Below are 11,533 nucleotides of genomic sequence, written 5' to 3' on the forward strand. Positions count from 1 at the left end.
TCTAAATGTGATGCATGTCAGAATCTTTCCTTTCTAAAGTACTAATTTTAGAAGCTAGGAATTTTTCAAAAACAGTAGTTCATTTCACATTTTCCTCCAGCCATAATAGGTGCATTTGAACTAATTGTTCATTATATGTCACAGAAAACTATGTCTAATGTATCCCCACAGGAGTGACCTGAGAAAATGTGAATAATGTCAGTCTTTCAAAGGCACTGGAAGACCTAAATCCCCAACTCACTAAAGAGCTATTAAAAAAAAAAATAAAATAGAAGTCTCTGAGAATAAATATCAGTTTTTTATACATACTGTCTGTTGCTGAAACCAATGGACTGTTAATTCCAAAGGGGACACTTGAGAATGCCATATACACCCTGTAAGAGTTTGCTTTGGGTGTAGCAGTCAGCTTTGCACAGGGGAAGTAAAGGCAGTGCCAGTGGATACTGACTATGCCTCTGGGCTGATGGTGAGCCTGGCACTCTGAGAGACTGTCAGGGCACAGGAAGGCAGGGTGACTAGAGTCTTGGCTATCTTGTAGAAGGTAAACCATGTCTTAGTGTAGCCACAGGCTCAGCACATATGGTGCAAATGGGTCTTCCCATTTCTGTCCAGAAAAAGTGCAGAATCCCAGGATCAATTAGGATGGAAAAGACCTCTGAGATCATTGAGTCCAACCTGTGACCAAATGCCACCACGTCAACAAGACCGTGGCACTGGGTGCCATGTCCAGTCTTTCCTTAAACACATCTGGGCAGCCCATGCCAATGTCTCATCACCTATTCTATGAAGAAATTCTTCCTAATACCTGACCTAAACCTCTTCTGGTGTGACTTACAAAGGAAACAAGACTGGGTTCACTGCCCACTGCATTTGTATGGCTGTTGAATCCTTTGAAATTTCTGGATGAATATACTTAATACATTCTCATTGCAGAGAGGCTGAGGGATCTGGTGTGTGGGTACCTCTCAATTCATTTTTGTGATGGTGCAATGTATGTTCCTAACAATACAAGCTGTATATATTAAAGTAATTCTGAAGAGTGTGCCCTTAAAGGAATCTTTAAAATTATGGCCCATGTAGTCCAGAGAAAAGCACTCAATGGATAGAATGTCTCTCTGCAGACTGTCAGAGTGGCCAGAGTAGTTCCATTCCTGTCTACCTGACAGTAGATATTTAAAGAATGAGTAACTTTTTTTTTTCTTTTTTTTTTTCCCCATTACTCTTTGGAGAGTACTTCAAAGAGAATTTCATTTCAAGCTTTTGCAGCAAGATCAACAGTGAGAATTGCAAACCAGAGAGTTTCATTAATGCCCTCAAGCTACCTTGAAGGACTTTAGAGCCTCTCTTCATGAAGAGAAGAATTATTCACGTGTCAGCGATGAGGTCTAAAAAGCCTCAAATGCTGGGCTGGAGGATTTTCTTTGCAGGGAATAAATGGTGTAGCTCTACTACAGTAAGCATTTGGGAAGGAAGCATTAATGGAAATTATGTAAGGAGAAATCCTGCAAATAACCAGAGGTAGAACCAAAGCGCTGGGGGGGGACTGAGGCATCTGATACAGGCTGCTCTGAAATTAACCTGTGGAAGACCTGGAACTCTAATTTGCAGCACTCATTCTGCTTTTGCAGGACTAATAATTTGTGCAGGGGAATCATTAAATTGGTGCATATAAGTAACTGCTATTTTTATTTGTAACAACAGTGCCCCTGTCTTATGCCAGTTTCTTTTCTGATTTGAAAGCTGATAGTGGCTTGTTATTTGCATGTGACAAATTTTTATAACAAATTACTTAAAATTACTAATCCTACTCTTGCCAAGTAAGTGAAACCAGTAATCTGCTTGAAGTGATAACTCCTCTTTCCTTTCTCTTGAATTGTGTGAATTCCACCTCTAGTACAGAGAGCTTTTACAAGGTTTAGGATGAGAGCAGACAAAGATGTTTTTATGGGAAGAGAGAACAACTCCCAAAATGGCTATTCTGAAGGAGAATATTTTCCTCCTGAAGATTAATTTCAGGGATTCTTCTTCCTTTTTTACCCTTATTTTCTGCTGCTTATTTTATGCTAAGTGCCAAATCAGTCACTTCTATGGCTATGCTCTAATTTCAAGGGGAGAAACCCTTCATGGACCTTTTGGTCTTTCCTGAAGCCTGTCAGAAACAAGTGAAACTGGCTTGGGAATACATAAAAAAAAGCAAATAGGGGAAAACAAAAGGTAAACAATGTCTTTTGTGAAAATTACAATTGTTAATATGCTGAGATGAACATGTCTATTTTGATCAGCAAATCCTAGAACATGGGCTCTCTATTGAGCTAATAAAAAAGTTTCTCAAAGGTTTGACTAAGCAATAGCAAGCAAAAATCAAACTATGATTCTTCAATAAATGTCTATAGCTTTTGGGATATTAGAATGCAACATTGTGGTTAGGCTTGAGAAAATGTAAGGCATTTTTTAGTTTTCAGTTTGTGGTGCTAATATATATTTTCTAATATATCTCTTAATATTATTTCTTAATTTATCTCTTCTAATATTTCTGTTTTGCAAAAAATATGGTCTGAAAATGATAAATGTGTTAGTTAAAAGCATTGTTACATTTCTTCATTTTTTCTTTCTTTTTTTTTTTTTTTTTTGAGTTTTAGGATGATGATAGACCGTATTAAATATTTCTGACGCGATGATGTGATCAAACATACTATGAGAGCCTCATGTTAAAATCATAGATATTTTAACACAATTTTCCTTAATACAGTTAAGTTCCTATGACACTTCACTGTCATGCTTTATCATTAAGATTCATGTACAAGCTACCCTAGACAGAATATCAATAGCACCATTTTAGGGAACAGACTTTCCATTTCCTGAAGGGTGAAGGTCAAGTACTTTTCAAAATAATTTTTCTCTTCCTCAGTGTTAAAATGGGTTTTCTCAGATTGCAACAAAATGTCAAAGTCAAATCAGCAGGCAGAAGCCAGATCTTTCCCCAGTTAACTACCTTTGCAGTCAATATAACACCTCAAAACTGCATGCTTTGATCAATGATAATAAACTAGTATTGAAAAATGAGAATTCAGACATATTTTGATACCAATGAAAGGCTACTGGTAGAAGACCTCAGTATAAAGCATAAAAAAGAACTGAACATACTGAAGCGAGATCACCAGAAGGAAATTGAAAACATAGTATCTGATTTCAGCAGCACTCAGGCACATCTCCAAGCAAAGATTTTCTCCTTAGAAGCTGTGTAAGTAATTTAACAATAAACTCTGGCTCATGCTGGCAATGAGTTCTGTTTGTATTTATTATCTTTAGTATGTACAGTTTTGTTTTTTTTTTTATTAATCCTAAGTAAAATATTATAAGGATCAAAAAAGAAGTGTATAGGTATTGTCTTTACAAACCAAAAATACTCAAATACATTGTAATAAATTTTGGATATTGTTTAATCTAAAGCACTATACATTAAGTTTTACAATGCTAAATTAATACTTGCATGTAGGCTCTAGAAATTCTATGAAATGTAAAATCATCTTTGTCACAGGTGATACCAGAGGCCTTGATCCATGATCTTGTACTTAATTTTGTTCGGCAGAGCAGCATTGTTAAGTAAAATCTTCTTAACCTCATTCACATTTCCTTAAAAATTTCCAAGGAAAGTTGTGCTCATGTAAATAAACACAGTTTGCAGTCCCCTGTGGAGATGAGAAGTTCTGTGCTGCTTCAGATTGTACAGGAGAGACCCCTGAGAAATAATCCCTTGTGTATATCACTCCCTCTTTTCTCTTATCCCAGCTGTGCAGCATGAGTCCAGAAGAGAGACTTGGCATTTAAGCAGGCCTCTACGCTTTAAACCTTTCAGATGTAAAGGTTTATCTTTTTATTTTAACTCTGAGATAACTCTAGGATGGCAAGAGTGGGGGTGGTCCTTTCAAAAATGTTTACCCACACATTTAAAAAAAAAAAAAGCCACAAAATGGTGTTTTGTATTCTATAATATATTTCTCAGTATTTGTCCTTGTTATGGCAGGTGAACTTCATAGCATTCAGTTTCTCAAGCAGCAAAATTCATAAACCTGGCTGATAAATTAATGACTTGTGTTCTCATGGGTCAATCAAATATACGTTTCCACATCATATCTAAGAACATGTAATTAGCATTTGAATCTTTTCCCCTGATTAAGGAATTTTAAAAAGCTGAACTTGGACTACAGGTTTTGACTTAGCAGGGTTACTAAAGCAGCATGTATATCCAAGCCTGTCTTCATGAAAGTTACAGGAATTGAGTGATTCTGAGGATTACAAAGTTACTGAGTCAGAAAAGAGAACAAATAGATGAATATAGATATGTATAGATACTGTGACACTGATTTTTTTTCTTTAGGAAATTAGACTAGCAACATAATGTGCAAGCTTGTTACTATTTTACACCAGAGGCTAGATTTTGCACTGGATAGGTGCTGTGGATTAACCCTGGTAATTTATTTTGGAACTCCAGAAGATTCTATACTTGTATATAAACCATGTACAGGTGCTGATTTTTAAAAAATCCTGTTTTATTGGAAAGGCCTGACTATGTCCCTGTATTTTAGGCTTGAAACATAGGGCAGAGTACATCTGAGGTGTCTCTTGAACTGAATCTGAGGAAATATTTTTCTGGTCTGCATTTTCTTCTGTACAGACTTAAAGAATTAGAAGAAAAGTCAAGAAAGTGGGAGTCCAGGCCTGAAGATACACACCTTATAAACTGTCTGCAAGACAAATTAAGTGAGAGAGAAGAGATTATCAAACAGCTGGTGGTAAGACTGCTTTTTATATGGACATACATATTTTGGAATCTACTACAAGGCTCTGGTCAGTGTTTCACACATTGCTTCAAACAGATTATTTCTTTCTGCTCAGGAATTCTTTGACAAATGTATCTTTCCATACTGGCTTCCAACAAATACATGTTTCCATACACATAACTTTGTTTCCCTTCAGGAAGGAAGAAAATGTCAGCATTCACTTTCAGCCAACACTGAATCTTACAGGAATCGGTCATTTTCTTTCAACCCTAATACAGTATGCCTGACTCCCTCCATGAAGGTAAGATGAGCAATGCAATTAAAATCACAAATTGTGATAGCTTTTATTACTATTTGAATCATACAGGCCAATCAGGACAATAAAAGTGCTATCAATTTTTTATGATAATGTTATTCGGTAGAATTTTTTCCAGCACCAACCTACAGTCAGCTGTTGAGCATAGGAGAAATTCAGTAGTAGTACACATGCAACATAGATAACAGGTGTTTAAGCCAATATAAAACACTAGGACTCTGACATCAGTCTTCCACTGGGATAAGCATGGCCATTGCTTGCAGATTTGGGAGTTGCTAATTGGGATATTACATGCATAGAGGAAAATCATTAATCTGTTTGAGTTTCTTGGTATCTGCCCTTTGTCATTCCAGCCCCACTGCATGATACTCTCTACAAATAGCCATAGAAAGAAGAGAGGTCAAGTTGGTGGAAAGCACCTTGTTCTGTCTAAGATATCAGGGTCAAATACACAAGTTGTTTTAGTCAGATGACAAAATCTATGGAATACTCACAGCATACCCTCAGAATTTAATTTAAATGCCTATAGAAAAAGATAGAAATCATCCTATTTGGGTGTTCCTCAGAAGATATTTGGAAATGAGATATTGTTGAGGTTTTATATTATAAATTGTAAATAATGTGTATGTAATGAAGTTTTCTGTTACAATAAAAAGCAGAAGAAGAAAACGGTTGAGGTGCCCAGTCGTGTTGTCAGTGTTCCAAATTTAGCTTCCTACGCAAAGAGCTTTTTGAGCTGTGATTTAAGATCAAAAAGAAGTGCTCCACAAATAACAAAATCTACAAGCTTAGACCGGAGTCCTGGCTGCCTCAGGGTGGGCTCTCCATCAACACAGTCCTCAGACAGCAGTGCTGCCACAAGGTATTTGTACATTTTGTATGATGATAAATGAATTCATATTTAGAATCTTGTAGGCAATTCAAATGTGGAAATACACAACGATGTAAGGTTCCTACTGTGCAATGAACTCTGTGTTTGGTTTTCTGCAGACAGATGCAGAACTTTACTGCAAAACTGGGCTGTAATCCCTGCCCAGCAGACCTTATGCATGCAACCCCGCCTGGTAGGAAAAAAAAAAACAACCCCAAAACCAAACCAACCAACCAAACCCCCCCACCCCCCCCAGCTGGTATTTAATTGTATTTAATTGTGAATATGGTATCTTCCAGTGGTTCTGTTAAGGATGTGTCTTCTGTCTTATTTTTATTGCCTCACCTTGCACTTGGTAGATGTAGATGGAATGTTTTTTATTTTAGAAGGTATTTGAATCTAGGCTGATCATTTGGCAAAGGCTAGAGACTTGAAAACTGATTAGCAGATACTTTGTTTCTTTCTCTTTGAGGAGCTTCAATTCTTCAAATTTATGAGTTATGTGAATGATGTTCAGTGTTTTATAACATGGACTCTCTCTTCAAGATATAGTTAAAACTGTATGTAGCTAATATACAGTTAAAAAAGACCCAAACCTAACCACTGTATTTCAGGACAAAATTCAGCCTTCTCACCTATCTTCTGATGGAGATTTAGTTATCCTGTAAATTATGTGCAAGAGAGTTCCTTCCTTGGGGGCAGATGGTGCTGACTGCTGACAAAAACAACCTGGGACACAGGCTTAGATCCTGTTTGGCAATTCCCACTTCTTAAACATACAAACATGCTGTGTCATGCCAGATGACTGCCAAGGCAAATGGAATTTCTGTTTTAAAAGGAAACAAATGTATAGAGAGACTGAGGGTCGCTTGGGTGCTGCATGCTTAATTCATTTAAATCAGTCAATCATAAGTTAAGTCCTATTTTCTATCATATGATAGAAAAAAATCCTGAATTATGGAAAATCAGGGACTATGTAATAGGATTGATTATGAATGGCAGGTCTTGTTCAGATAAATCTTGCAGTTTCAAATAGAACTTTTATCAAACTTTTTTTTGCATAAATTGTATTTTATATTTTTAAGAGTGAATTGCAGCTGCCATTCTCTGATTTTCAAGCATCCTTTTGTTTAATTTTTTCACGGTGTCAAGTTAAGAACTATGTCAAATGTTTCTCCGTAGCTGTTAAGCTCTGCTTCATGCTTTTCTTCATGTGGCAACCAGTGCTGCTAATCCAGTTACCTGGCTGGCACAGATCCCACTAAAACTAGCTGGCACCTTTTGGCCTCATCTATTCATGTGAGCACAGAACCATTCATGGGATGTTTTTCTAGGAAAAGTATTACATACTGATAAGAATGTAAGTAGGTCAGTGATGCTAATGTTTATTTGTTTGCACAGGACACATGGCAATGAACCACCACAAACCAAAGATGACCAAAAACAAGACCCTCAGCATCAAGAATGGTTTACTAAGTATTTTTCATTTTAAGAAAAACTATTTCCATGCTTCTCAGAATTACTATAGAAGTCATTCCTGTTTTCTTTTTAGGAATGATAATCCAATAGATGATTTAAGGCAAGAAAAAAAATGTAATTTCTAAGTAAAGTCAGAAAATACTTGCACTCTCTTATACCTAGTAACTATGGAGTTACACGCATGAATTTCAGGAAAATGCATTTTTTTTTAACAACTTCTGTAAAAAAAAAAGAAGAAAAAGTTTGGATACAGTTATGCAAAAATACTTTATAATCCTGAGACTGTACCACTCCACAGTTTCATTAAATATGGAATTTGGATTTTGATACCTTCTGTCAATTTGACACCAGCTGAAAAAAAATCTTCCTTCTGTACATTTATACACTTGCTTCATCAGCTGTTTAAAGTAAATTCTTCATATAATAATGTAATTTAAAAAGTTTTTAATGCTTTTTGTTAAATTAATTTTAAACTGTACAGCATGTGGTACACCTTCAAAAATAGCATGTTTATAGCAGGCTGGTTTAGAAATAATTTCTTGTTTGCTTCATAAACTGTTTTGTATAGTCAGCATTGCTATGTAATATTCACACTGAATTTCAATATATGTATCAGCCTGATAAATTAGGATGATGTGTAAGTATGAACATTAAAGCTTGTAAATTATCCAATTTCAATGTTTTCTGAAAGAGTTCTATGTTACACTGAAGTAAGTCAGACTTGTACACTGAGCTCCACAGTGATGGCAACTACATCCTTGTACCTTTTAACTCCATAATAGTTTTATGCCCACATAAAAGCAAAGTGGGGGGATGACTACATTTATCAGATCATGCTAATTCATTGCTGGCAGGAAAGAACCCATGAAGTTGACTCTTGGGCAATTAACCCAGTGTGAAAGGCAGGGAAGAGTGCAACCAGCAGCCTGCTGTTTAAGACAGGATAGTTCCTCTTCAATTGCTTTGAATCCCCATTTGGTTTCAACCATCAGGGCCCAGCTACCTAAAAAAAATTTACATCTGCAAGGAGGTGTACCTCCAGCCTAACCTCTTCCAGCAAGAGCTACACCAACAGATGCAAACACTCCATATAAAACAGTCACTGCATCTCACTGGTGGTGCAAAGGTGGAAGGAAGGGAAGAACACTTCTCCATGCCAATACTTTTCATCCCAGTTATCTAGTATTTTTTCCAAGAGGAACTGTTTGGTTGGAAAAGTGACGTAGTAGATTTGGTAAGAAGGCTCTTTTCATACCTGTAATCAAGAGATTAACTAGTGCACAGTAACACTGATGGGTGCCTTGGCATCTCTGAGGATGGAAATGTACAACACTTTTCATTACTTTTCATCCATGCTGCGCTCCAAGAACACTAGAAATTTTAATACACAATTAGCAATTTGTATTTCCAGGGTAACAATTAATTATTCAACTTTGGCCCCCAGAAGTTATTGTAGAAAAGTGGTTATATGGATGAATTAGATTTGTTGCTTAGTAATACACAGACAGGACTCTTGCTATTTCTACCTCTGAAATCTTTTTTGGCTACATTTAACTTAATAAATAGAGCACTGTAATTAAAGATAATTCTGTATACTGGACAGTGGTGGTGATCCTATCTCCACAAAGAGTGGTCTATATTTTGGGGATGGGTATTTCAGAATACCTCTTCAGTAGCCTGAGAGTCACAACATCAGTAACATGAAGCCTCCATTACATATCCCACCCTTTTTTGTCCATTTTTCCATTACAATTCATCCTATAAGAATCAAATTTGTATATCCCAAGACACCTTCCATGAGGTGAGCCAGTCTGGTGGAGATTGACAATTCACTTCAGAAAAAAGTGGTCTGACCTACATCGAGACAATTCTAAGGGTGCTTCTGCAGTGGTACTCGGGGATAATTACTGCATCACAAAACATTTAAATATTCCAGGAAAATCAAGCACTAATCTTTGCATATATTTTGATCATACCGAAAAGACAAGAGGGGAAAGAAAGGGCCACCCTCTCTAGAAGGAACAGAGATGCATTCTGGGAGACACACTTCTACCAGAAAGCACCCTGAACAGCAACTCAGAACATTTTCCATTAAAACATAAAACCAATCCATATTACTGTAATAAAAGAAAAGAAGATAATTTATTTAGCTTAATTGTTCTAACTATATTTGCAGTACAAATTACATTATACAAAAAGCATACAAAGAACACTATTGCTTTTTAAAATATTGAGCTGTGTAAAATTATGTTTGCTTCATTGGAGCAGGAATATTTGCAGATGCTTGTTCTAGGTAAGCTAATGGACCTTGAGGAATTTCTGCAGGCTTTTTGTGCTGTACACTGATGTCTTCCAGGACCTGTTGCCAGTGTCGCAGTTTACTCAAATGCTTCTGAATTAATGCTTCTTTTCTCTGCAATTCATTTCTTAATTCTGAAACATCCTGTTGATGAAAGAATTGTGTATTAGTAAATAAACAGTATTCAAGAGAATAACCACCTCACATAAAAGAGCATGTAATTTTTCTAGACCTTAAGCTTTCAAGCTGATCTTACAGTAGAAAAATGGAGTAAAGGAAAAATGGCCAATGATACAGAAGCACTGTGAATGCACTAATGCCGCTCACCTATGTCACATATTTCAGAGGCCACCTTCCCAGCAAAATCTGCCTAACTAGTTTGTCTCTTCCCGTGAATTATCAGCAGTGTTCCAATACTCCACACAGCAGCAGGTATCCAGCTTCTCCAGGTTCATGCTGCGAGTTATGGTAACAGTCAAGTTCTACCGACTTACAGTACAGCATCATGTTGAGAAACACAAAATTATGAACATGGTAATTAAGGTACATAGCTTATCTGATCTAACACTGGACAGATAAATTAACATACCTCTTTAATTACTTGTTCTGGTTTCTGGACTGATAGCTGCAGTCTTTTTTGTAGAAAAAAGCATTCAGTTTGTCTTGCAACATCCAGAAACTTTTGGATGCACTGATCAACACCTAAACATATAATAACAATACTGAAAGAAGAAGCTTCCAAAAAAGTAAGATTTCAGGCTGGTAATGGTAATAGTCTATTAAAAACACTTTTCACAGTACTTTCTTTAATGAAAATCTTCAGAATATCTAAAGTAACGTATTTATAAACCAGGAAGTCCTTGTATAAGACACTGCTTTGCAAACTTTCAAGTTATTTTAGAAGTGCAGGACAACACTTCCTCCCAGGTTTTATTTCTGTCAAGGAGTAATAAAATAATTCATGGAACTTTGCTGCATGCCTAAGCAACAAACTCAGTGTAGGGTTCTAAAATAGGCACTTATTGAGGAGAATATTCTGCCCTCATATACTACACACTACTGTTTTGGTAATAAAAGCTGATCCATGACAGCACATGAATATGACCAAATATCCAGAAAGGAGTTTGAAAAGCATTTATGCCGATTTTGAAACGGCATTTGAGAGAAGTTTCAGTAAATTTTCAGGGACACCCGCATTTTTAAGGAGTAGTCAAGGGCCGCTTTTCAAACTCCCGTTCATTTCAATATTTATTCCACCTGCACGGAGGTGCGTCACCCAAGCCCTAAAGCATCGCTCCTGAACTGCCTGGCCCGGCCTTTCCCATTTCCTGCTACTGCTTCATACAGCTTCCGATCGCATCAGCTCTCCGCTGCCTGAAACGCACCGCGCTGCAGCCAGTATAACCCCAGCCAACGCCAGGAGCCAACCGGCACACCCCGACCTTCCCACCAGACCCCGGGCATTCCCCGGTGGGTTTCCTTCCTGCCACTGCTCTCAGCAGCGTTCCACCGGGAAGGAGCGCCGCCCTGCCCCTGCCCCGGGCTCACCGGTGCGGATCTCCTCCTGGTCCGTGCCGTTCACGTAGTCCTGGCTCACCAGCGAGGCAAAGCAGGCCTGCGGGAGAGAGAAACACCGCGCTGAGCGGCTGCGGGGGGCCGGCGCAGGCAGGGCAGCGCCCGCCAGCGGCTGCCCCCCCCTCACCTCGAAGGACGCTTCCAGCTCGTCCACCAGCGTGTTGTTGGGGTTGCGCGGCCCCGCGGGCGGCGGGATGAGGCCGGGCGGGCCG

At 37.9% G+C, this 11,533-nt stretch overlaps 2 protein-coding genes across 3 annotated transcripts in view; one reads left to right on the forward strand and one right to left on the reverse strand.

Moving 5' to 3' along the window:
* Positions 1-8,125, forward strand: part of FAM184B (family with sequence similarity 184 member B) — a 39,116-nt gene extending 30,991 nt beyond the window's left edge. Inside the window, exons 8-11 of one of the 2 annotated variants that reach the window (XM_033513606.1) lie at positions 4,676-4,793; positions 4,978-5,082; positions 5,754-5,959; positions 7,370-8,125. In XM_033513606.1, coding sequence (XP_033369497.1) covers positions 4,676-4,793; positions 4,978-5,082; positions 5,754-5,959; positions 7,370-7,460 — 520 coding nt within the window. In that variant the 3' untranslated portion in view covers positions 7,461-8,125. The remainder of the gene's footprint in view (positions 1-4,675; positions 4,794-4,977; positions 5,083-5,753; positions 5,960-7,369) is intronic. The other variant, XM_015625421.3, reaches the window with a different exon arrangement.
* Positions 8,126-9,561: 1,436 nt separating this feature from the next.
* Positions 9,562-11,529, reverse strand: MED28 (mediator complex subunit 28; the record flags this gene model as incomplete). Its single annotated transcript, XM_015623670.1, has 4 exons — positions 9,562-9,890; positions 10,336-10,448; positions 11,295-11,361; positions 11,449-11,529. Coding segments are annotated over 4 exons (459 nt in total), but the record flags the coding sequence as incomplete, so codon positions are not given.
* Positions 11,530-11,533: the final 4 nt, after the last annotated feature.

This window comes from Parus major, chromosome 4 (genome assembly GCF_001522545.3).
Source record: "Parus major isolate Abel chromosome 4, Parus_major1.1, whole genome shotgun sequence".
Lineage (NCBI taxonomy): Eukaryota > Metazoa > Chordata > Aves > Passeriformes > Paridae > Parus > Parus major.